Here is a 24,241-nt window from a genome sequence, read left to right as displayed (position 1 = left end):
TCCGTGTGCGCACAGAACACGCCCACGGGGATGGGGGGTGGGGGGCTGGGGCTGCCCCACCGATAGGGGGCGATAGTGGGGCGGGGTATGGACCGGGAGACCGGGGGCACGAGCACGGCTGGAGCGCGGAGTGCTGCTTTATTGGGCCTCAGCGCTGCCGCGGCTGCTGCCGACCCCCCAGGGCCAGTGTGCTCTTACGGGGGGAGGCGTACTGCTCCTCACGGGGCCGGGATGCGCCTCTACCTGCTGCCTTAACCTGCAAGGGACGGTGGGAGGCATGAGGGTGGGAACAGCGGGACAACGTGGGGAGGAGGCACGGGGATGTGGCAGTGGGAATGGGGATAATGGGATGTGAGGATGTGGAAGGGGATGGGGGCAGCGGGGCACAAGGGTGTGGGCGTATGATGGCAGGGAATGGGGACAAGGGGCGTGAGGACACGGCCATGGGAATGGGGACAGCGGGGCACGAGGATATGGACACAGGGAGGTAGGGGATGGGGGCTGTGGGGATGGGGCTGTCAGAGATGGGGGCTATGGGCAGGAGGTGATGAGGGCGGTGGGACATAAGGATGTGGCCGCAGAGTTGACCAAGAATGGTGCTCCAAATACGCAGGTGGAGTGGGATGGGGATGGAGACAAGCACTGACGGAGAACCAGGGTGAGGCCTGAGGGTGGCATGGCACGGGGACAGCAGGTGTGAGGAGCAGCAGCACCCCCAGCCCCGGGTGCTGGAGTTGGGAAGGGCCCCTGGTCACACTGGACCCATGGCCGGTGGTGTCCCGGTACCCAGGGGGGATCCCCTGTGCCGTGCGATCCCCCGACCGCCCCGTACCACTCCCTGAGTGCGGGCAGCAGTGGGCAGCATCTCGGAGCTTGGTCCCTTCCTGCCCTCCAGCGTCTTCAGGGAGCGAAGCGGCTTCCCATGAGGGTTCTGCCCATACAGCCGCAGCGCCTCTGCACCACAAATGGGACTGGGGGTTCAGCAGCAGCCCCAGGCTGGGGCCCCCACCCCATGCATTCCCATCCCTGCACCCACCGGTCAGTGCCACGCTGGGGTTCTTCAGGAGGGGCACAAAGGACTGTGCTGTCTGCTCCTGCGCGGTGCCTGCGGGGATGCGCCATTATGTTCCCCTATCCCCACTGCGGTGCCCACGGGGACCACGGGACCCTGCACATACCGGGGGCACCAAACTCAACCCTACAGACATAGTAGGTGCCGTGAGCCTCGAGGAAGTCGCTGGCCCTGTCCTGCACGGTCTTCACCTGGAAGAGCATCTTGGGGCTGCCCAGATTGTCACACAGGTCGATGACCTCTGCAAAAGCCACAGTGCGTGGGCACAGCATCCCACCCCAGCGGGCCCCCCCACTGCCCCCTGTGCTCACCATTGGGAGGGACCCCCACTTTGCTGCGCAGGTGAGATAGCAGCAGCAGCACGGGGCAGTCGGTGTTGGCCAGGAAGCTCTCGTTGTCTGCAGGGAAACAGTGGCAGCCAAGGGGACCCTGAGCACCACTGGGGTGGCACGGGATGAGCCTGTGGCTGTGGGAACTCACCACCGTGGGTGATGTGGATGAACATGATGCTGCTGTGGGGATGGGAACGTGGGGCCTGGTGCTGTCCCACAGCGTTTGTGAGGTGGGAGGCGGGTTCTGGGGGCTGGTGTTCTGGAGTTCCCCCCCAGTCTTCCCAAAATCATAGAATCACAGAATCATTCAGTTTGGAAAAGACCTGCAGGATCCTTCAGCCCATTCCCAACATGAAACTGACCTTGTCCTTCAGTACCACCTCTTGATAACTCTGGAACATTTCCAGGGACACCACCATGCCTACATCTTTATGTCCCACTGTCCCCATCCCATTTCACTGCCTGAGCTCTTTCAGAGAATGTTTTCCTAATAGACAACTCACAATGAGACCAGTCAAGACTGAAGCGCAGCAAAGCTTTATTGCAGCTGGAAGCTGCAAGTTGGAAACCTGTAGCACAAGCAAGCAAGTGGCCAGGCTTGTGCATGGCCAGGCTTATGCATGCCCAGAGTACAACTGCAGCTGGGGTGACACTGCAGCTTGTCCCCTCGGGGTGGCTCTCGGTGCTGTGCATGTCTCTTGGTGCTCTGTACCTCTGGCTGGTGGCTCTTGCCTGCTCTGCAGCCGCCTGCTGCCCCTTCCCATCCATTGCCACTGGGCTGTGAGCGCAGCCATGGTGAGGAGCAGGGCTGGGGTCCCCTGGGCACTCGGCAGGGTGGAAGCAGGGAGCAGCGTGTTTTGGTGCCAGCATCACACTCCCACGTAGCTGTTCTTGTAGGGGCCATGTTCATGGGGGCCAGGCATCCCCCCTGGTGGGCGGGTGCTATTGTCTTGGAGGGGCTCATAGCCCTCCTTGGAGGGCAGCTCGCTCACGTGGCAGATGCTCTCACTGTAGTTGGGCTTGAAACTCTCCACTACATCTTTCGGGACTCCGGCCCATTCCTTGAGGGACAGAGCAGGGTGAGAGGGGTCAGGAGCTGCCACCAGCTGGGTGGTGTAGTGAGCCATGGCAGCCGCCTTACCTGGAAGTCACCATTGTGGGTGATGAAGAGATCGTCGAAGTTCTTGCTGGGGTTGGGGATTCGGGGCATGATGATGACCCACACCCTGCATGGGAGCAGAGAGGCGTCAGAGGGGCTGCCCCACACTGCCCCACACCGCCCAGCCATGCACCCACCTTTCCATGCGCACCAACAGCACCACCAGGACCAGCAGCAGCAGGCAGGAGGCGATGGGGATCAGCACCGTGTGGATCCAGAACCACTGCACCTGCTCCTCTGCCACACCTGCAACGAGCCAGGGGGACACTGTGAGGACACTGCAGGGATGCCGTGGGGACGCTGGGGGCTCAGGACCACTTCTACCCTTGCTGCTGGAGTTGCTGCCCCAGAATACAGGCAAACTCCACTCGCTCCACAGCTGGGTGCTGCCACAGTAGTTGTTGATCTTGCTGCGCACGTAGAAGGTGTAGTATTTCTCATAGTCCACGCTGGGGAGGGAGAAGATGTCTCCTTTCACCTCCTGCTTCTGCAGAGAGAGGAGGGGTGGGTGGTGAGGGCAGGCGCTGCGTGGCCGGGGGCAGGCGCGGTGCGGGGGCTGTCACCGTCCAGCTGGTGTCCTTGTTGCTCTTGTACTTGACGACGTGCTCCAGGCAGTGTGCCTTGGGGTAGGGCGAGCTCCAGGTGAGCTGCAGCTGGTTGCTGCTCATGTTGCGGATGGTCAGGTTGACGGGCGCCTCTGGTTTCACTGCGAAGCACAGGAGGTACCTGGTGAGAGCTGTACTCACCACCCATGTCCTGAGGACCATGGGTGTCCCCACGCCACCACGTACCGTAGTTCTGTAGCTCCATACAACTGCTGGGGATCTCCAGGGTCTGGCCATTGAGGCTGGTGTTGACGCGGACGTGGAAGGGCTGGAACTGGATGATCTCACTCTGCTTGAAGCGGCAGCCGACGCGCACACCGTGCTCCCACAGGTACTGCTGGCACTCCACCACGGGCGACCTGTTCTCATACCTGCACACGGCAGTCATGGGGCTGCTTGAACCCTGTGTGCTCCTCCCAGAGCCCATCCCAATGCTTTCCATCCCCACGGGGCTGCAGGTGGAGCCTCCAGCCCCAGGCACCCACCAGTAATAGAGGGAGTAGTTGGCTGTCAGCGTCTGCCCGCTGCCCCATGTGCAGGTCATGTACTCCTCATTGAACAGGATGCAATCCACCCCTGGAATCATTCAGGTTGGAAAAGACCTCTCAGATCCCCAAGCTCATCCCCAGCCCACCCCAAGACGTCCATCACCGCATCTCTCAGTGCCACATGCCCACAGTTCTGGAGCACCCCAGTGCCCACCCTGAGGAGCCCCGAGCTCAGTGCTGTGGTTATGGCAGGATGCTGCGCTCAGCTGCATTTGCCAGAGGAAATGCGTGTTTACCATTTTGTAACGCACAGCAAATGGTGGAGCTGAGCAAATGAGAGCCGCTTTGGGATGGAAACTGGGTGCGTGACCGACAGATCAGAAGTGAGCTTCCAGCAGATAGCAAAGGTCACAGAGGAACCATCCACCCCTGTCCCCTGCATATGTGAGCACCGTTGACACCACAGTAATGCAAATGGAGGCCAGCGCAGATCTGTTGACCACGGCTCAGCCTGGCTGACACATGGGGCTGATCCAACCTTCCCCTGGCCCTCCCGCAGCCCCCCGGCATCCGAAGGGCTCTCATCCTGCATTGCCTGGGGTGCTCACAGCCGGATGCTAAGCCACGAGGCTGCCCCATGGCCAGGCCCACAGCTGCAGGGCTGAGAGCCTGGGGGCTGTACCCACGGGGCCCATCCATACCCACATGGAGGGCAACAGCAGCAATGACACAGCGCTGAGCCAGGGGCACAAACACACCACTGAGGTCACACAGGCCCACACGGCCCCACATCCCATCCTCGGCCGCCATCACAGCAGCTTCCCCCATCCCCCCTTACCTGTGGGGCTGCTGGCTGTGGCCAGGCGGGTGCCCAGCCCCAGCAGCAGGATGTGCAGCAGCGCAGCCCCGGGTACCGCCATGCTGCGATGCTCGGCGCGCGGCCCACCTTGTGCGGCTCACAGCTTCCGCAGCACCACCACTTCCTGACCCACTGCAACACCCGCCCCATGGGGCAGCGCCGCCCTTCCTGCTGAGCCCCACGGCTGCAGCGATGTCTGGGATCAAACTCTATAACCACAGCAAGGTTATAAAGCAGGGATGTTTTTAGTCAGTGCTGGGCACGTGGGATCACTCCTCCTATCATGTGGCCTGATAGACAAGAGTGTTATTAAGCTATAGAGCATTATATACACATGCAGTGGATTTCCAAGGAATCATTGACATCTTGTTTTTGCAGCCCCCATGTCCATGCTGTCCCCATGTACAGTCCGTATTGGGGTCTCACTCCGGTGGTCGTTGCGATGCATTTCCGCCAGGGGGCGCCGGGCGCACCTCGGCTTCCTTCGGCTTTTTCCGCCAGTCGCTCGGCTCAGACTCGGGTTCTTCCCTTCGGCAATCTTCGCCTTTCCTCGGCCGGGCCTCGGGACTCTCCGGCGCCGCTCGTTTCTCTCCGCTAACCGTCGTGCGGCGCATGCGCAGCGGCGGGCGGCCCGGCGCTCGTTGTTGCGGCCCGTCCGGCCGTGCCCGGGATGGCGGCGTTCGGCGTCCTCAGCTACGAGCACCGCCCGCTCAAGCGGCCGCGCCTCGGCCCGCCCGACGTGTACCCGCAGGACCCCAAGCAGAAGGAGGTGCTGGGGGGGATGGGAGGGGGCAGCCCTCCGGGTTGGGGGTCGCGGCCGGGCCCTGTCAGCCCCTGTGTCCGGGCGCTGACCGCCCTTCTTTGCCCCGCAGGATGAGCTGACGGCCCTGAACGTGAAGCAGGGCTTCAACAACCAGCCCGCAGTGTCCGGGGACGAGCACGGCAGCGCTAAGAACGTCAATTTCAACCCGGCCAAGGTGAGAGCCAGCCCCGGGGCTGCCCTCAGACCTGCCCCGTGTGTCAGCGCGTGTCTGAGTGCGATGCCCCTGGAGCGAGGGGCTGCGGGATCAGCGGCAAGAAACTTGTTCAGCGTGGGTTTGGTGGCGTCATTGCTATGGGAGAGGAGGTGTGAGGGTTCCCGAGACATCTGGGGATGGAAGTGTGGGGTTACATAACGGCCTTGTGCTTTGTGCTCCCAGCATCCAGGCGGTAACTGCCCTGCCTGCCTTACAGGGCTTGGTGGGGAGCTGCTCCTCCTGCTGAGCTGCTGCTGTGGCCTCCTGCTTTGGGGCAGCAGCTGTGACAGTGTCACACACCTATATTGGTTCTGACAGCGTGGGCATCCAGCATTTGTTACAGTGACTGTCTGCCAACAGATGAGGAAAAATGGCTTGGTAGCTCTTACCTGCCTTTCTCTGACCTTTCTCTGCCTCTGTCAGCTGGCAAGCTCAGATACTAGGAAAAGTTCCTTCTCCAAGAGAGCAATGATGCATTGGCACAGCTGCCCAAGGAGTGGTGGCATCACTGTCCCTGGAAGTGCTCCATTTCCATAGGGATGTGGCACTGAGGGACGTGGTGATGGGCATGGTGGGGTGGGTTTGGGGATCTCAGAGAGCTTGTCCAGCCTTGATGATTCTATGAAGCGTTCTTCTCTTTATAACGAAAGAAAATATTCATGGCTTTTTGTGTTTCAGAAGCTCATAACCAATGAGACTTGTGGCTGGAAGCTCGGGTGGAATTTTAAGCACACTGAAAAGATCACTGAGCTACGAAATGCAATTCATCCTTTTTTTCCCCCCCCCTTCTTGCTCCAGATCAGTTCAAACTTCAGCAGTATTATTGCAGAAAAGCTGCGGTGCAATACGCTGCCAGACACAGGAAGAAGGAAACCCCAGGTGAATCAGAAGGACAACTTCTGGCTGGTGACAGCACGTTCACAGAGTGCCATAAACAACTGGTTCACGGACCTGGCTGGAACAAAGCCCCTCACTCACCTCGCCAAGAAGGTACGTTACAGGAGAGGCTGTGTGTCAGGCTCCGTGCATAGTGAGCATTACTGGAAATAATCAGCTGAGTGACTTCTCAGATTTCTGTTGCAGTGATGTGTGTTGCTGTCTTTAAGCTGAGAGCAGTATGTGTGTTAGCCTGGTTGAGACCAGACCACAAAGTGTTCCTGGTCTGTGGGACGTAGGGCCAAACATTGCCCTGGCTGCCCTGAATTCTGTAAAATAGAGAGGTAGGGTCTTGCTCTGCTGTTTCTTAGGGCCTGATAACAAGGAGAGCGCACTGTCTTTCAGGGTGAGCCTGTAAACAGGAGCCTAGGAATCTACTTTGTATTGTGGAAAAACTTAATTTGCAGCTGCAAAATAGTGGCAGAGAGTGTAGTGTAGCAGCTGGAGCCTGCCTGACCCCTGGAATTCTGTGTCAGCCTCGGGAAAATAAAATCACTGGATTTCCCCATGATCTGTTTCTTAAGAAACTTATTCCCTTTGTCTTTCTTTGTATGTTGGCTGTCGATGTCCTGAGGTCATTGTGAAAATGTAAGACTTTGGAGGTCTCTGCCAGTTTCCTGCATTGCACTCCTTTGGTTTTCATGGTCGTAGGCACAAAACCAGCTGCAGCTGGTAGCCAAGCAGTCTGTGTTTGTGAGGCAGCAGAGAATAACTGGGAAGGATGTTAGGAATGCAGTGAGTTAGTAGTTCGACAATAGGTAGTTTAGGGAACTTGAAATACCTACCCAGTGTGTCTGTGCTCTCTGATTGTGTCTCAGACCTCTGTGATCGCATCCATGCTTCTGTCCTCCATCCCACGAAAGCGAGCCCCACTTCTGGACTTCTTTCTGTGATGTGTTATCAATTCCTGCTCTATGAGTCCACAGTTTGATGATTTCATTGATATTCTCCAAAATCTTGAACTTTCAGTCTTGAATGATTGAATTCCTTCCTACCCTGGTATTCAATTCCCTGTTTCTCACCATCTTCTGTTGGCCACTTGTGATATTACAAGCCTTTTGTAACCATTCATGTTTACAAAATGAAGAGTCCTCTCTTCAATCTGTCCTCATCCAGCAAATGCTTGTGCTTCTGACTCAGTCTCTACCCTGTACTTTTTGTAGCTGTTTACGTCATCTCTGGAGGATATCCTCAAAGCTGTTTGCAGGATTCACAGTGAGGATTTACAGTGATGTAATTACGTTTTCTGTCTTCTTTCGTTTTGCTTTGTGTTTGTTTATACTGAAATGCTGCTCTGGTGCTGTTGCTGTCTGACCAAAGGTGAATTCCCTCAAGTTGCAGAGCAGCACAGTGTGTTTTTCCCCTGCACAGATGGCAATCCCTGCAGTGTGTGGGGTTGAACTGGAATGGTTCCTGTTCACGTTCATGGTTGTGATTTCCCCCTGCTCTGTTGTTACAGGTACCCATCTTTAGCAAGAAGGAAGAGGTCTTTGGCTATTTGGCAAAATACACCGTTCCAGTAATGAGAGCAGCCTGGCTCATCAAAATGACTTGTGCCTATTATGCTGCCATCACAGAAACCAAGGTGAAAAAGCGGCACGTCATCGATCCCTTCATTGGTAAGCACTTTGTGCAGAGCTCTGGGTTTGTCCATTCCAGGTGTTCTCTGCACAACCTGCTCTAGAACAGTAGGAGGTAACCTGGAAATCAACATAAATTCGTTTTCTGCTGATAAATCCCGGTGTTTTAATGTGCAAAACTGTCTAAAACAACAGAGCGCTATGTTGAAATATAAGTTTTAGCAGCAAGAAGTGCTTCCTTAAAGCCTACTTCTTCTTTCTTCCCATTTCTTCTCTAAACTCCCTGTTAAGTTCTGCTGTGCTCCTTTGCTGCGTAACCTCTTTTCTTACCCTACAAAGACTGCAGCTGTTATCACTTAACTATAATTGATTATCTTCTTCTCGACTAGCTGAGTATGTTTCCCAGAGAATGTCAGTATGTTATTCCCTGTTTGTGTGTCCAGTTTCATTAAGCCTTGCTGGATCCCACACCTGACATCCTTTGCATTCTGGCCTATTCCAGTGTAGGAGGGCTTCCCTGTTTTCTGGTTCTTATGGCTGTCACAACTAGACCTGCCCAAACTCCCCTGAAAAGCAGCATTAGCAACTGGATTATCATTTTCTTTCTTGTTTATCTCTGGTATAGAAATTACATGGGCTGCTTTAGTGCTGATGGCTTTGTTGGATATATTGATTCCATTCACTGTCCTGTTTGTTTGTCCAGTTGCTGACCCTTTAAGCTGTTGTATGTTTTGTCTTGTTTGTTTTTATCATCTGCCTTGTCGTGGAGGATTCTAATCATGCTGTCATTTCATGCACTGAATTTCTCTCTTATATAGTTAGATTTTCATGAAAAAGTAATTAATATTAAAGAAAAAAAAAAAAAGGTGATCATAGGTTTGCACTTCTTTCTGAAATAGAATGAAAATGAGTCAGAGCTGAAGTGTTCCTGCTGTCTGGCAGGTGGTTGAGGATGCTCAAACAGGCTGGCTTAATGCTGCTCTGTACTGGAAAGCATCTTGTCTGCTTGCTGATTCTCAATAACAGATGCTGAGAAATGGGTCTTCACATTTTTTCTAGTACAAAGTAAATTCCTACCCCACCTCCCAAACTCAGGTCTTTTTTCTTGCATTATTTACTCTGTGGTTGCCCCTTTCTCACTGTTGCTCCCTGTCCAAAAGCAAGGATAGTATGTGATGCTTTTCTTTCTTTACCTTTCACTGTTCTCATATGAGAGGAGCCCCTCTGGATTCCCACCTGGACACCAGCCTGCTCCTTGGTTCTCCTCCTTCTATTCAGTGCCGCACTCATTGCTAACCTGTTTCATTTCTCCAGAATGGACTCAGATCATCACCAAGTACCTGTCAGAACAGCTGCAGAAAATCGCAGAGTTTTACAGACAGCTCCCAGGGCAAAGCTGTGGGTCACCAGCTGGACCAATGCCCCAGGAGGTGGAACAAGCTTTGAAGCAGTGGGACTACAACGAGAAACTTGCCATGTTCATGTTCCAGGTGAGGGGCTGTGGAGGGGCTGTGTGTGTGAGCAGAAAGCACTAGGGAGCGTACTCAAAGTGATTTATTTTTTCCCAAGGTTCTCCTTCTATAAATAGATTTCTGTGGGTTAATGTAGCTCAGAGCTCACAAGAGCAATACAGAATTGTGCAAAACTCTAGGGTTATTTCTGGTATCAGTAGGCAAGCGGTTGCTGCCACTCCATGGTACTTGGTTGAGAGTGTAGCTTCATCTCTTGTCTATTTGCTCTGTCTTTGTGCAGGATGGCATGCTGGACCGACATGAGTTCCTGACGTGGGTGCTCGAGTGCTTTGAGAAGATACGATCAGGAGAGGATGAATTCCTGAAAATGCTCCTACCCCTGCTGCTGCGGGTGAGAAACACACACTGCTTCAGCAGGGCACTGATGTGTTTGTTGTCAGTTCACTCCTGACTAAGGGTTGGTCAGCTGTTTCTTTACTGTAAATACTAGGGAGTGTCCTTCTGCCAGAGCATCGTTCCTAGTTAATGCAAGGGCTTCTTTTTAATCCTGCTTTTTTTTTTTTTTTTGGCTTTTTATTTTCTCCCACTCTCTGTTTCCCTTCGTTAAACCTGGTAATCCCTGCCCATGTAGTACCTGTGATAGTATATGCAGTAGTGCACCATATACAATTTTGGGAGGGCCAGGGATTTCTCCAGTGCTGCTTGTAATGAGGACTTTCTTACCTTGCTCTTTCCTATAGTACTCTGGAGAGTTTGTGCAGTCTGCCTACCTGTCCAGACGTCTGGCCTACTTCTGCACCCGCAGGCTTGCTATGCAGCTGGATGGTGCTGGTGGGCACCCACCCCACATCCTGTCTACGCAGACAGGGAATGCTCTTCCTTCAACTCCCACCCCTCAGCCTGCTACAGGGAATCCTCCTCCCAGCCCTTTTAGCGACTTACTGCTGTGCCCCCAGCACCGACCAGTGGTGTATGGGCTCAGCTGCATCCTCCAGGTAGGTCTGAGTAGTAACTGATGACAGCAGGGTCAGCAGGAACAGTTCATATTGTATGCCAATACACTGCAGCCAGAGATGGTAAATTCCTGAGTGTGGAAGCTTTAAACTGTGAGTTGTCAAAGGGCAAGTATTTGCTGATGTGTTACAGTGTGTTAGTTCCAGACTACAGTGCAGCAGCGATGCCCTTGACTGACTTGTGTAAGAAGAGCAGAGCCTTTTGCTCTGTTTACATGCACTTCACATGACTGGGAATGCTTTGCAGAAATGAGAATAAGAGAAAAAAGGATGTTTTTCCTACTGTTGTGTGTGTGTCATTAACAAGTTGTCAGCTAGGAAATGAAGTTGTGCCAGAAATGAAGAGCAGCACTTGGTAATTTTAGTTTAAACCAGCAAAACAAAAAATGTCAACCCAAATAAACCAAAACAAAACAGAAAAGACCAACTCTCCCACCTTTTGACATGGAGGAATTTTAACCAGTGAGCCAGATCACACTGTCAGAAGTGACAGCTGACTACAAAAAGGCATGACTCTGAACTTCTGGTCTTTATACTTGGAATTAAGCCTTGCCTCACAGTGAAAGGGCAAGGTTGCTGAAGTTTCAATGATAGTTATGTTAAAGGCAAATACTATTGTGTAACGGTGTACTTTGTGTCAGAGGGAGATAGGTGAGATCTGTTCAGTGTAGTTGTTCATGTTTGTGTTTTTCTCCTTCGAGGGGAGTTGCATGGTCAGGTGGATCCTTATACAAGCACTGGAGATTGTCCCCTTCCAAGGGAGCAAAGGAGCATGTTAAAGCAGAGAAGCTTCCAGAGAGTGCAGGATGGAGCAGGAGGTGGAAAGGAAGAAAGCACAGAGCTTGGGAACCTGCAGCTCAACAGAAAAACTGAGCTCAGGGAGCACTTGACAGGATCAAGAAGCAGCCAGCCAGCTCACACAGAGGATAGAAAGAAAATTCCTAGCTGACTAGAAGTAAGATTCCTTCTATAAGAGCCTAGAGAGCACGGTGGGGGTTATAAATAACCCCTTTGTATTTCTGCTAAGCCTTTCTTACTCACATTCATTTTAAAACGTTACTGTTCTAGTTTCTGTATGGTAAAACATTGCTTTTTGAACATGCAAGTCCTGTGTTTGGAAGCTCATTGTAGGGAAAACATGTGAGTATGGATACACCTCCAAGGTTTGGCTGATGTAAAGCTTGTATACAACCTGCTTTAAAAGTTCAATTTGCAATTACTTAATTAGGATTTGGTTATATTTACTAGATATCAGAAGAGCTTATCTGAGAAACCATCTACAGATTTTTCTGAAATGCAGATAGTAAGTAAGGCTAAGGCAGAATAAAATCTAATAGCTGGAAGCTGGACCTGGGTGAAGTCAAGCTGGAAACATGCATTTCTAAGGGTGTATGTTACTACCTTCTGTTCAGATGTCTTGGAGAGTTGATGGATTCTTTGCTTGGAGTGTTTGTAGCAGCCTTTGTTGTTCATCTGAATGCCCGGCTTCTCATGAGCCAGAGGTTTTAAGGCTGTATCCTAAAAACCATTCAATGAAGTGTCGTCTGTGTGGGTGTCTGTACAAGATCATAAAAGAATGGAAACACATACAAGAGTATTGTTGTTATAATCATCATTATTAAATAATGCAGTGGAATGAATGTAGGTCTGTTGACTCACTTTTCTTCTCACACTTGGTGCTTGATGAGCATTGTAAGTCAGCAAAGTAAATGCTGCTCTTGGGCCAGGAGAGTTGGCCTGTGTGTTGACAGCGTGAATTGTAAGAAAATAACCTGTTCAGAAGCAGCAGGGAGATCTACAAAGAAGTGCTGGTGTTGTGGATAACCTGGAACTCCACTCTGGAGTCTTTTCTATTTTCAGTATTTACCTTGAAGAGTTTTTCATTCAAAGCTGCAAATAACCACCAAAAAAAAAAAAAAAAACAAAAAACCTAACAAAAACTGAAAAATAGTAAATGCAACATGAATAACTGGGTAGTAGGATAAGGATGTGATTCTGCAGAGAGTAGTTTAACATCGAGTGTTTTGCCCTTGATTTGCTCAGTGATACTAAATTGTCTGTTTGTTGCAGAGTATAATTTTGTGTTGCCCAAGTGCCCTCGTGTGGCATTACTCACTGACTGACAGCAGGATAAAGACTGGCTCTCCGTTGGACCACCTGCCTATAGCCCCATCCAACTTGCCCATGCCAGGAGGGAATTCAGCCTTTACGCAGCAGGTGAGCAGCATACAGGAAAGGGAGATCTCGTTGTCCATAGCTGTGTTGTAGCTCTTCCAGGGTTTTCTTTTTCTGTTGTGTGATGAGCACAAGCAGAGATGCTGTCACACTCCTAGGGAATTATCTGCTCCCTTTCTACAGTAAGCAAGGTGGTGTCTTTGGAAGATGGGCAAAATCTATCCTTGAGTAGAACTACTGTTGCCTTCTTTGTTTTATGATCACTTTTTATGCAGGACTTCTAAGATGTCCTCTTGAATGTTTACACAAGTCTGGTGCTTCTAGGTTCGTGCAAAACTCCGTGAAATTGAGCAGCAGATTAAAGAACGTGGCCAAGCTGTGGAGGTTCGTTGGTCCTTTGACAAGTGTCAGGAAACCACAGCAGGTAACTTGCTGTAGGTTAAAGTTGTTCTCCCCTGTTCTATGGGTTATCCTTGTAAGCTTTCTGTCTGATTATTTTCTTTATTTTTCCCGTGGTATTCACTGTCAGCCATGAAAAGAACCAAACAGATATTCTTTTAGTACAGAATCTTGAGTGGGTCGGTTTCCCTGAGCATAGCAGGAGTATCTGTTACTGGAAGCTGAAAATTTGTGCCAGAGGATGGTAGTTTGTTATGCATGCCATGTTCTGATGCTTTCCCCTAACATCTGCTGCTGGCCTCTGAGAGACATGATACTAAGCTAGATGCATCCTTTCCTGACTGGTACAGCTTTTTTTAGGCAGTCTCCTGAGCAGCGAGCTCTCAGAAACTGTTTTACTGAAGAGACTCTTGTAGCAGTTGGGAAACATGAATTTCTTTTCTCTTCCAGGTTTCACCATTGGCCGTGTCTTGCACACTTTAGAAGTTCTGGACAGTCACAGCTTTGAAAGATCTGACTTCAGCAACTCTTTGGATTCCTTATATAACAGAATCTTTGGACTGGGTCCAACCAAGGACAGTCATGAGGTACCACCTTGGGATTTTGCTGCTGGGCCTTATCTTGAAATTGGCTGTGTTCTTATATTTCATATTTACTGTCCTGTATTTGTCGAGAGCTGACTTGGTGATGGCCTATGGCCAAGAGATCCAGATCCTGTTGAAAACAATTTTGTGCAGCCTTAAGCTGGGGAGGTACTAAAGTGACAGTGAGGGGTTGTGCACTAGTCTAAGTGTATGCTAACAAATGTGCATGAGTCTGAGACAGTCCATACAGCTAATTGAAGGGAGTGACCTGTTTATGTTGTTCACTGCATTGCTTCCTGGAAGTGAGCTGCAAGGCTGGTAGCTTGCATATTTGGTATAATGCTCTTGAAAAACTGTGTTTCACTGTATACCTAAGATTCACACTTTGTAGATGTGCTGCTGAAAGAGATGATTTTCTGAAGCAAAGCCAGCATCTGCAGTATTACCAAGGGATGTGGCTTACCCTTGCTGCAAACTGGGCTCAAACAGAGGCAAAGCAGGGGAAGGCTCCACCTTGACATCTGCGTCCCATGCTAGGAAGACAGGGATGTACAAACTTCAAGCTGTGCTGTACCAAACGTGGGCTGTCTGTGACATCCTGCCTAAGGCCTTTGGGCTGCCCACCTTTTCTTTTTGACTCACATTCTCACAGTAGCTCTTCCATCTCACCAGATCTCCCCGGATGATGATGCAGTGGTGGCCTTGCTGTGTGAATGGGCTGTCAGCTATAAACGCTCTGGGCGCCACAGGGCTATGGTTGTGGCCAAACTCCTGGAGAAGCGTCAAGCAGAGATAGAGGCTGAGGTAAATCCTTATTCCTAGAAGACTAGAAGCAGTAAAGCAGAGCAGAGGTTACATACCTTCAGTGTGTTGCAACAATGAAAACTGAAGGCTGATCAACCTCTTAATGCTTGCACTGTTAATTGTGGCATTTGCTCTGTCTAACCCAAAGCAGGTCATAAGTTTTGTTTTCTCTATTCCATTTTTTGGATGCTTCTGAAGACAGTCAGGTGTTTATGGTGCAGAAGTAGCTGCATGCTTGGAGACTATAAAGTAGCTTACAAAAACCTGTATGATAGCTTTCCCATAAGTGCAAGCTAGGAATAATCTCTTGCAGGCTAATTTTTTTCAAGTTTATGAACATTGAGTTTCTCTTCAGGGACAATGATTGGTACTTCTGTCTGTTTCTGCAGAGATGTGGGGACTCGGAAGTTGTGGATGAGAAAGGCTCCATCTCGTCAGGCTCTCTCTCAGCAGCGAGTGCTCCTGTCTTTCAGGATGTTCTTATGCAGTTCCTTGACACTCAAGCTCCTATGCTAAGTATGTAATAAGAATTTTTAGTCTCATCATTTCTAGCTTTTGCAAATTCTGACCTCGTATGCTGTTTTTCTGTATGTAAGTCCTGGATTTACCCATTTTATCTCTCTGGCTTCCTTGCAGTCCAGAGCACGCTTTGGGGAGGAAGGTAATGCAGAAGCCCGTGTTAGCTGAATGTTGACCAAGAATAAATGAGCATAGGCTAATTTGGAGTTAATTTGGGCTGAGAGTTTCTAACTTGTAAGTGACAAAGCTCTGAAGTAAACTCTCAGTGTAATTATTACAAGCAGATTAATTAAAGGGGGCAGGATACAGTTCTGAATGATGCGGGGAACTGTGTGTTTGTATACCCAGGGATGGCACTTTCAGTCTAAAATCCTGTACCTCTAAATGGAAAGATTTTCACTTCTTTATTTGCCACCTGTTGAAGGTGGGCTTTCTGGTTCTGACTTCTGCTGCAGTCTCAGAACTGTGTATCAGTCACTTAGAGTATTGAGATCTCTAGAAATGCTTTCTCTGTGGGTGTAGGTGTGGTATCTGCTGCTGCTCTTAGTGTTACGGAGGCACTCTGATAGCACTGTCTGTCTTTGCTCTCCTTTCAGCTGATCCTGGGAAGGAGAATGAGAAGGTGGAGTTTTTTAACCTGGTGCTGCTGTTCTGTGAGCTAATCCGACATGATGTCTTCTCTCACAATATCTACATGTGCACACTCATCTCCCGGGGTGATCTTGCCATGGATTCTCATGGACCTCGTCCTCCCTCACCCTTTGATGACCCTGCTGAGGAGCATGACAGGAAGGAGACAGAAGGAAACAGTGGGATCAAGCTAGAGGTGAGAATACAAGATACGCAGCTCTTTTATGTGCTTCCTCTTGTTCTGCTTCTCCACTCACACCAGCTTTGCAGACTCCTTGCTATTACTTGCTGGAAGATGGACCAGTGACTCATGTTTCTCATTTCCCCAAGCTATTTCCTTAGCACTTCAGTTGCAAAAGTAGAGGCTTGTGTTCTAAGTGGGTAGAAAGGTCTTGCAGAATGTAACAGGGTAGACAGGAAAATCTTACTCTGAGCAGCATATCAAGTGCTATGCAAGGCCAGTCTGTGTTGTCAGGTGTTTGCAGCATATGTGATTCTGTCTGAGTTTCGTTCGCCAGGCATCATCCTTGTTGGCAAACTGCTGTCACTGTCCAACATGAAAGTGGGGTGCTGCAGTAAATGAGTCTTGTCTTGTTTCCTGGTGTATTATTGAGATGTAAAGCTGCTCTGTCTGTTCTCAGGACACGGGTCTCTCTGAGCCTATGGACATTGACCACAATTCCAGTACGATCTTTGATGACATGGAGAAGACAGATTTTTCGGTATGTGCTTGCTGTTTTGCTTGCTACTCATAAGTAGATTATGTTGTGCTAGCACCAGGGACATGTGTGGGTTCTCCCTCTCTACTGTAGAGCTGATATGTTGGAAGTGTCTAACTTGTAAGGTAGCAGACACTGTGAAAAGTTCTTCTTGGCTTCTTTCACCTGTCTTAATTATGGCATGACCACGTTCCCTAACTGATTTGTTGTTCTTGCACCTTCCTAGATGTTTTCTCCTCCAATGCATTGTGAATCTAAAGCCAGCCCTTCCCCTGAGAAACCAGATCTTGAAAAGGAAGCAAAGCCTCTGCTGAAGGACAAGTCTGCAGAAGGAATGCTAGCATCTCTGTATGACCAGCCTCGACACATCCAGTATGCAACACACTTTCCTATTCCTCAGGTATGAGACCTGCTCGTAACCCTTTTCCTGCTGCTGCCTTGTGCTCTGATAACCAGGCTGCTGTGTTTCCCTGCAGCACTACTGTAAGCATGAACCTGACTGAACAGAGTTGAACCTGATCTCTTTCTGTTCTGTTACTGTGGGTGGGTGAGGAGTGCAGTCATGTTTTTCTGCATTGCTGCAGGAGAGTGATCTACTTAAGACACCTCTTTGCTTACTCCCAGAGCAGCTTCTGAGATGAAGCTTTCTCTTTGCTTTTATGAGATCCAGATGTGAAACAAGATTAAAGTATTCAGCTTGATAGTTGCTAATGCAGTTCTTTCTCTTGGTTCCCCAGGAGGAATCATGCAGTCATGAATGTAACCAACGGTTGGTAGTTCTTTTTGGGGTTGGAAAACAACGGGACGATGCTCGGCATACAATCAAGAAAATAACCAAAGACATCCTAAAAGTTTTAAACAGAAAGAGTACTGCAGAGACAGGTCAGTATTGCTTGAGCCTCTCCTTCCAGTCTTTCCAGTTGACTGCCTCCTTTGTCTGGAGTCTCACAATGAAAGGATTTCATATGATCTGCAGTGCCTGGTTGGCTGTATCAGTCACTGACTGTCTGGGATGGTGCTCTGTTCTCAAATAATAATGAACAGCGAATAAGATTTGTTTCCTCCTGCCTAGATGTGTTCCATTGAATCTACCTTCTTCGGTAGGTGCTTAAGTCATGTCAGTTTCAGAGTGAGACCCTGGCCAAAATCGTGGCATTTTCAAACTTTATTTTCTTAAGCTCTACCATTTAAATCTTTGCACAAAAGCAGCGGGAGCTTTGCCTGTGAATGTTAGGCAAATACCCTGATTCAGTGTAGTGTGTGCTGTTATGCTAAGCATGCTGGTTAGGGTGGCAGGTTTGGATAGTTGTGTCAATACTGCTAGGAAACCTCTAATTTCTATTGATTGAGAATCTGGCTTCAGGATTTTTTTTTCTTTTCTTTTTGTTGGTCTGATTCTTGAAAGCCAACTTGAAACATGGTGTGATTCTTCAAAGGTGGCATGCTCTAACAGGCTTCTGGGCTGAGCCATCTCCAGTCCAGAACAACTGTTCTCACCAGGGAGTCAGTGTTTCTTCTAAATGGGGGGGAATATATTTTCCCCCTTCACTCAGGATAAGCTAGATGTTAACTGTGCTGTCATTCTTTGGCTAGAAATTCTTCCCTTGACAGTTTATTGTTGTGAATTCATAATGGTCCTTATCAGCTTACAGGTGGAGGATCAGGTTCTTTGGCCATGCTGCTTGGCAGTGTCTGGTCTTGCTGAGGGCCTGGCATGTGCTGATGACTGTTTTCTATTCCTCTTCTGATGAGGAAGGTAGCCCGATACTATTTTCTAGTCCTCTCAATTTTTGTAGGTGGAGAGGAAGGCCAGAAGAGGAAAAAGAGCAAGCCAGAAGCATTCCCAACAGCTGAAGATATCTTTGCAAAGTTCCAGCACCTTTCTCACTTTGATCAGCACCAAGTCACATCTCAGGTATGAAACCTTCAAGACTGCTGTCCTCTTTGGGCCCTGACTGAATCTCTTTGTGTTACTGAGGACAGCTTCCTGCAGGGAAGAGGTGTTGGGGCTGCTGAGGGGCTTCTGCAAGGGGAGATAGCACAATGTGTCACCTTACACTTGCAGGTATCCCGCAATGTCTTGGAACAGATCACCAGCTTTGCCTTGGGCATGTCCTACCACCTGCCTCTGGTACAGCATGTGCAGTTCATCTTTGACTTGATGGAGTATTCACTCAATATCAGTGGTCTTATCGACTTTGCCATCCAGGTAAGCACAGTGCTGAAGTGTTCCCTGGGGAATCAGTTCATCAGCCTGAAAGGCAGGAGATATGTGCTGTGATAGCTGGGCTTCTGTTAGGGTTCTCTGACCTGTGTTGTGGAGGTGGTCAGAACTGATAGTCATTGCAGTTCTCCTGGGCTGCAGCTGTTAGGAATGGGTTGTTTGCAGCAGGTAGTCTTATGTGCCCTGTTGGAATGATTATTCTTCCAAAGGTTTTCAGGGTTGTTTCCAAAGGCAAACCATTGCACCTCTTCAGCAAGGCCTTTTTCTGAGTGAGGAGGGGAATGTGTTTCTCTGGCTAGTTTCCTGCCTTCCTCTCCTGGAAGGATCCTTGGTGTGTGACAGCACAGGCTGCCTTCCAGTTCCTGCTAAAATTCCGTTGCTGTTTTATAACATTTGACACTTGTTTTCTGAAGCCTTGCTATGTCTGCCAATGGAATTGAGATTATAAGCCTTAAAAAGGTGAAATCTCCATCTACAGTGAGACTTGTGCAGGACAGGAGTACCAGAAAAGCTGTCTGCTACCATCTGTGGCCATATCTCTGACACCCAGGCACTGACCTGCTCTTGTACTACCTGAGACGCTGTGCCTGAATGCTGAGCACTAACTGTTCCAGGGTCACATCTCAAGGCAGAAAGTGCATGCCAGTCCCTTTCCCTGGCAGGCCCTATAGAATATATTCCATCTCTGACCATTCCTTACCCCTGTGGCTGTTGAAGGGTTTTTCTGTCATTGGGTGCAGTTGCTGAATGAACTGAGCGTGGTGGAGGCAGAACTGCTGTTGAAATCCTCCGACCTTGTTGGCAGCTACACCACCAGCTTGTGCCTGTGCATCGTGGCTGTGCTGCGGCACTACCATTCCTGCCTTATACTGAACCAGGACCAGATGGCTCAGGTCTTTGAAGGGTAAGGGGACCTTCCCATCATCACGTGGAAGGGACTTATAAAGGGCAGGGATGTATCTTTGTTCTAAGAAGTAGCAGCTTTATGCTTGAGGGTTCAGCTCACAGAATTTGAGGGGAAAGGGATTTGTTGTCCCATTAGCACTGCTGCTCTGAACTCTGTGTAGTGAGTCTGTATTCCTTCAGATTTTCTTGTTATGTTGCTGCAGCTTTTTTTTGTCTCTATACAGTCTGTGTGGGGTGGTGAAACATGGCATGAACCGCTCGGATGGCTCCTCAGCAGAGCGCTGTATCCTGGCCTATCTCTACGACCTCTATACCTCCTGCAGTCACCTCAAAAGTAAATTTGGAGAGCTTTTCAGGTGAGTCTGAGACAGGTGGAGTGCTGTGGATGCTTGCTAGTATAGTACCTTGGTGTGAAGCTTTGTGTGTGATCTTGTTTGGTAGAACTGTCTGAGAGATGCTCTCAGTAGGGACCAGAAGTTTTGGGATGAGTGCCTATTTTGTCTTTTCCCTCAGCCCTTGCTCTCTATTAGTGTTTCAGTGCAGGTGTTTGGCAGGGATATCTAAGCTCAGGTGTTACCCCTGTTGAGGGGCTGTGAGAGTTGTTTTTGCCTTGGCATGGGCTGGTTGGGCTCCTGGCTGCTGAGTGCCTTTAAAGCCTTTTTTTGACAGAATTGAGAGCAGGAGGAAGTGCATTGGAGTTCTGCACAGCAGCCATCACACAGATGGAAATGAGAAACATGATATCAGTGTAACTGTATTCCCAAAAGCTATTCAACAACCCTTTAATGTAAACAGCTACAGATAAAAGGGAATGTCCTCTTGCAGGCAAACAATAGACTAGAGGCTGAGGCAAGGAGTAGGAAGAAGTATCATTTTTGAGGGTGATCACTCTCTGAAGAAGCCCCACAGGACTCTGCTAGTGCTTGTGTTCTTCAGCATATCAAAGGTTGTATGAATGCTGATATCAAAGTTTTTGATATAGCTGTTATCAATCACATGAAATTCAAAGTGCCTGCAAGTCAGTAGAGCCCAATAATGATGACTGGATGATAAACTGGCAGATGAAATTTAGTGTCATTAGACAAAATAATGCACATAGGATCGTCCTCCTTGCCTCTCTAACCCTACAGAGCAATGGATATGTATTACCGCTCAGATAAATGATCTTGTGATTGTGGTAAATACATCAGTGAAAATGTCTTCTCAGTGTTCAGGAGCAGTCAAAAAGCAAATGGAATGTGAGTTATTGTTTGAGGAGAAATGGGAGAACAGAATGGAGGGCATCGTTGGGCTGCCATATAAATCACGGTGCAATTGTACCTTTTGTTTTTTGGGAACCCGATTCCAAAAAGCACATGATAAGTTTGGGTGTGTGGGGTGGTGTGTGGATGGATGAGAGGTGGTTTGAGTGTGGTTTGAACGTGCCTGTCTTTCTCTTAAAAACTCCTCTGGGCATTGGCTGTGTGGACACCAAAGGCTGAGCTAGATGCTTCTCCAGTCTGACCTGGAATGACCCATTCTCATGCTGTGCACACTGTGCCCTCCCAGTAACTTCCAAGTACTCTCACAATAAAGAAGCACCTCATCTGTGTGAGTCTTTGTGGTACAAACTGATCTCCACACAATCTTGCCCAAGGCAGTGTTTATCTTAACATGGGATTGCTTTGCTTACCAGAGTTCAGTGGAAACAGGGTTGGGTTTTTTCCTGTGCTCCTAATCTTCTTTCTTATCCTATTTAGTGACTTCTGCTCCAAGGTGAAGAACACAATTTACTGCAACGTTGAGCCATCTGATTCCAACATGCTATGGGAACCAGAGTTCATGATTGACACTATTGAAAATCCATCTGCACATAACTTCACATACACCAATCTGGGCAAGAGCCTGAATGAAAACCCAGCAAACCGCTACAGTTTTGTCTGTAATGCACTTATGCATGTGTGTGTGGGGCACCATGACCCAGACAGGTAAGAAGCAGAGCTTTCATGGTCCTCTTGAGATCTTTAGGTGGGGATAAAGAAAGACAGTAGCCTTTGTTTGTCTGTCTTGGGGAGAAAGGAAGAAGGAGCCAAAGCTGAGGTGCCTTAGGGAATCACTCCCCAGCTGTGTGCCTGAGTAGCAGTGTTGACCTTCTGCTTTTTTGTTATTTATTTACTTAACAGGGTGAATGACATCGCCATCCTGTGTGCTGAACTGACTGGTTACTGCAAGTCTCTAAGCGCCGAGTGGCTGGGTGTGCTTAAAGCTTTGTGCTGTTCCTCCAATAATGGGACCTGTGGTTTCAATGATCTCCTCTGCAATGTTGATGCAAGTGCAAACATTTGAAAGGGGGAAAGGAATCGGGAGTGAAGGGATTCATCGGGAGGAGGTGGAGATGAACGAGGGATGGAAGTTTTGCCTTCTGAAAACAGGGAAAAGGCTTTGAATGCCAGAGCTACCGTTTGGAGCTTATTGCAGCCTGGGCTGATCCTGGTTATGGGTGCTTCCTCTGCTAGTTCCTAGTTAGAGGAGGGAATGAGGAATGAGACTCTGTTGTGATCACTGGCTGATCTCTTCCAGGTCAGTGACTTGTCTTTCCATGACTCCTTGGCCACCTTTGTTGCCATTCTCATTGCCCGGCAGTGCTTGCTGCTGGAGGACCTCATTCGCTGTGCTGCTATCCCTTCACTCCTCAATGCTGGTAAGTGCATCCCTACAGCAAGCAGGTGTTGCTCCCAGTGCTGGCACAAGAGACTGTGCTTATTGAATGTTTAGTGAACCTCATAGTTGTGCAACTTGCCTCCAATTCTTATGGTATAGTATAGTACTTGAGAATTGAATATTTTGTTTTAGAGAGTTTCTGGCCTTTTCTTTTTCTTTAAAAACTGGTAATGCTAAGGTTTTTTGTGATCTCTCTATCTGGAGTTTGTGCAAAAGCTGAACTCAGCGTGGGCTGATGTGTTCAGCTACATTGCCTGACTAGTACACTCAGCCCTGAATTCCAGCAGAGCGGTTCCTGCTGCTGTGGTGAGATTCAAGTTAGCATTTTGGCTACAGCAGCTAGCTGACCACTTGATGCCCATAGTGCCAAAGCCAGTCTGCCTCATTCTAACACCAGCCTTCCCAGTGTGCTCTGGGGGTTGCAGCATCCAAGCTCTGACAGGGTGAAGTAGGAAAGATGGAGCAAACAGAATGCAGTGCGTGTCACTGGGGATAATACTGATGTATTTGCTCACTTGCATGTTAATTGCTGCACATGCTCCCTATCTGCAAATACAATAAAGCTGCTGCAGCCTCTCAACTGGCTGCTCCAGGGCAGTGCACTATGAATAGCTTTTAGATTCAGAGTCAGCTGTCCCAGCACTTAAGAAATCTCAGTTGACTGTTTTCTTTACATAGCCTGCAGTGAACAAGACTCTGAACCAGGAGCACGTTTGACCTGCCGGATTTTACTCCATCTGTTTAAGACTCCGCAGCTGAACCCATGCCAGCAAGATGGCAGTAAGTGAATGAAAGTGAAGTCTTTCTTTATTGTGAAAGTACTGAGGCTCTCACACCCCAAGAAAAGAGATGCTGGACCCTATGATTAGAGATCATGACCTGCCTGCTTAGAATGAAGCAGGCAAAGCCTCATACATTGCTTTCTGCAGAGGACAAAGAACAATATTCTTCCATTTATGTCACTCTGTGGTAGCTTGGCATGTTGGGGGTGGAGGCTCTGGAGGCCAGTAACCCACCAGTAGAGGTGGCTTTGCTGTCACTGAGCCATTAGAGTAATGATTACTTTTTTCTTTTTTCTTGTCTAGAGCATTGTAGACCCTCTTAGCTTGGTGCCAGAAGCTGTTATTTTACATCGCTCCCTTTTTGTCTGATGATGGAACCAGTCCAGAAAGCTGTTTTTGGCTCCTCATCAGTATCATTATAGCTCAGATCTCTAAATCCAACCCATGTTCTAGGTTAGGTTACTGTTGGAGTTCATGTCACAGGCACTGCTGCCCATTTGGATTTCATGGTTCAGTTGTCATGGCATGATTGGCACTGTGCTGCGTGAAGCTTAATTAAATTGACCCCATGTTACAGCTGAAAAAAGGACTAGCCTCGGGATTCTCTGAGTTTGATTCTGTGGTACTGGCTTGTGCATAATAATAGCAGCTCTGGAGTCTGTGCCTTTCTTTCTTCCTGAGTATTGCCCTTCCCTATTGTCCTCTTTGCAGACAAACCCACGGTGGGGATCCGTTCTTCTTGTGACCGTCACTTACTGGCAGCTTCCCAGAATCGTATTGTGGATGGAGCAGTCTTTGCAGTTCTGAAGGCTGTCTTTGTTCTGGGTGTGTACCTGAATGTTCTGGGGAGGCTGTGGGAGATGGTGCTTTTTTTTACATAGGGGTAGATGTGCTGGCTGTATAAAAGACCAGAGGGGGGTCTGCTTTCTTGTGTGTGCAGAGAGAGATGGCTGATTGCAGGAAGTTTTCAAAAGCTCAAGGTGTTTTGGGGGTCAGGCTTTGGGTTTGGCATTGATGGTTGAGTAAAGCTTGCCTTTTCCTTGCAGGAGATGCAGAACTGAAAGGCTCTGGCTTTTCCCACCCTGGAGGTGTCGATGATCTGATGGATGATGAGCTGGGTACCAGGAAGGCTGGGGGTCGGGTAGTAACTGTGGAAACAGCTAGCCTTGATATTTATGCCAAGTATGTACTGAGGAGCATCTGCCAACAGGTGAGTCTGTCCCATCTCTGAGCTTGTCCTTATCCCTACTGCAGACAGATGCACCCT

The 24,241-nt window shown here is 49.1% G+C and overlaps 3 protein-coding genes across 10 annotated transcripts in view; 1 reads left to right on the top strand and 2 right to left on the bottom strand.

Moving 5' to 3' along the window:
• Positions 1-119: 119 nt before the first annotated feature.
• C4HXorf65 (chromosome 4 CXorf65 homolog) lies at positions 120-1,633 on the bottom strand. Its single transcript, XM_015860121.3, has 6 exons — positions 1,553-1,633; positions 1,384-1,470; positions 1,179-1,313; positions 1,037-1,105; positions 833-954; positions 120-256 (listed from the first exon to the last, which is right to left on the bottom strand). The coding sequence occupies exons 1-6, from the start codon at positions 1,575-1,577 to the stop codon at positions 149-151; spliced, it is 546 nt and encodes a 181-aa protein (XP_015715607.2). The 5' UTR covers positions 1,578-1,633; the 3' UTR covers positions 120-148.
• A 292-nt stretch (positions 1,634-1,925) lies between these two features.
• IL2RG (interleukin 2 receptor subunit gamma) lies at positions 1,926-5,213 on the bottom strand. 2 transcript variants are annotated; one of them, XM_015860120.3, is made up of 8 exons: positions 4,495-5,213; positions 3,654-3,744; positions 3,355-3,539; positions 3,127-3,269; positions 2,888-3,050; positions 2,701-2,809; positions 2,546-2,630; positions 1,926-2,465 (listed from the first exon to the last, which is right to left on the bottom strand). In XM_015860120.3, exons 1-8 carry the CDS (start codon positions 4,574-4,576, stop codon positions 2,274-2,276), a joined length of 1,050 nt encoding a protein of 349 aa, XP_015715606.2. In that variant the 5' UTR covers positions 4,577-5,213; the 3' UTR covers positions 1,926-2,273.
• MED12 (mediator complex subunit 12) overlaps positions 5,128-24,241 on the top strand; it is a 33,813-nt gene continuing 14,699 nt past the window's right edge. For 6 of the 7 annotated variants that reach the window (XM_085546023.1, XM_085546025.1, XM_085546022.1 and 3 more), the window contains exons 1-26: positions 5,128-5,284; positions 5,388-5,492; positions 6,330-6,521; positions 7,927-8,086; positions 9,362-9,537; positions 9,800-9,910; positions 10,260-10,514; positions 12,603-12,749; positions 13,032-13,131; positions 13,557-13,693; positions 14,363-14,494; positions 14,884-15,010; positions 15,610-15,839; positions 16,285-16,365; positions 16,589-16,762; positions 17,100-17,244; positions 18,159-18,277; positions 18,428-18,571; positions 19,327-19,490; positions 19,717-19,848; positions 21,232-21,459; positions 21,655-21,799; positions 22,052-22,172; positions 22,871-22,972; positions 23,686-23,799; positions 24,021-24,184. In XM_085546023.1, the coding sequence (XP_085402149.1) occupies positions 5,186-5,284; positions 5,388-5,492; positions 6,330-6,521; positions 7,927-8,086; positions 9,362-9,537; positions 9,800-9,910; positions 10,260-10,514; positions 12,603-12,749; positions 13,032-13,131; positions 13,557-13,693; positions 14,363-14,494; positions 14,884-15,010; positions 15,610-15,839; positions 16,285-16,365; positions 16,589-16,762; positions 17,100-17,244; positions 18,159-18,277; positions 18,428-18,571; positions 19,327-19,490; positions 19,717-19,848; positions 21,232-21,459; positions 21,655-21,799; positions 22,052-22,172; positions 22,871-22,972; positions 23,686-23,799; positions 24,021-24,184 (3,804 nt within the window). In that variant the 5' untranslated portion in view covers positions 5,128-5,185. Of the gene's footprint in view, positions 5,285-5,387; positions 5,493-6,329; positions 6,522-7,926; positions 8,087-9,361; positions 9,538-9,799; positions 9,911-10,259; positions 10,515-12,602; positions 12,750-13,031; positions 13,132-13,556; positions 13,694-14,362; positions 14,495-14,883; positions 15,011-15,609; positions 15,840-16,284; positions 16,366-16,588; positions 16,763-17,099; positions 17,245-18,158; positions 18,278-18,427; positions 18,572-19,326; positions 19,491-19,716; positions 19,849-21,231; positions 21,460-21,654; positions 21,800-22,051; positions 22,173-22,870; positions 22,973-23,685; positions 23,800-24,020; positions 24,185-24,241 lie in introns of those variants that run through there. The other variant, XM_085546027.1, reaches the window with a different exon arrangement.

The sequence above is a fragment of the Coturnix japonica genome, chromosome 4 (genome assembly GCF_054131305.1).
Source record: "Coturnix japonica strain WE chromosome 4, WE-NBRP24, whole genome shotgun sequence".
Taxonomy (NCBI): domain Eukaryota; kingdom Metazoa; phylum Chordata; class Aves; order Galliformes; family Phasianidae; genus Coturnix; species Coturnix japonica.
This window is presented reverse-complemented; position numbering and strand designations above follow the sequence as displayed.

What these genes read in the sequence shown, in the direction of transcription:
- C4HXorf65 (XM_015860121.3), bottom strand. Translation starts at nt 1,577, where the DNA reads ATGTTCATCCACATCACCCACGGTG. An exon ending in CCCCAGCGTGGCACTGACCG is followed by an intron (nt 955 to 1,036) that starts GTGGGTGCAGGG and finishes TTTGTGGTGCAG; the next exon opens with AGGCGCTGCGGCTGTATGGG. An exon ending in CTGCCCGCACTCAGGGAGTG is followed by an intron (nt 257 to 832) that starts GTACGGGGCGGT and finishes CGTCCCTTGCAG; the next exon opens with GTTAAGGCAGCAGGTAGAGG.
- IL2RG (XM_015860120.3), bottom strand. Translation starts at nt 4,576, where the DNA reads ATGGCGGTACCCGGGGCTGCGCTGCTGCACATCCTGCTGCTGGGGCTG. An exon ending in CTGTTGGTGCGCATGGAAAG is followed by an intron (nt 2,631 to 2,700) that starts GTGGGTGCATGG and finishes GCTCCCATGCAG; the next exon opens with GGTGTGGGTCATCATCATGC. An exon ending in CCCACAATGGTGACTTCCAG is followed by an intron (nt 2,466 to 2,545) that starts GTAAGGCGGCTG and finishes CTGTCCCTCAAG; the next exon opens with GAATGGGCCGGAGTCCCGAA.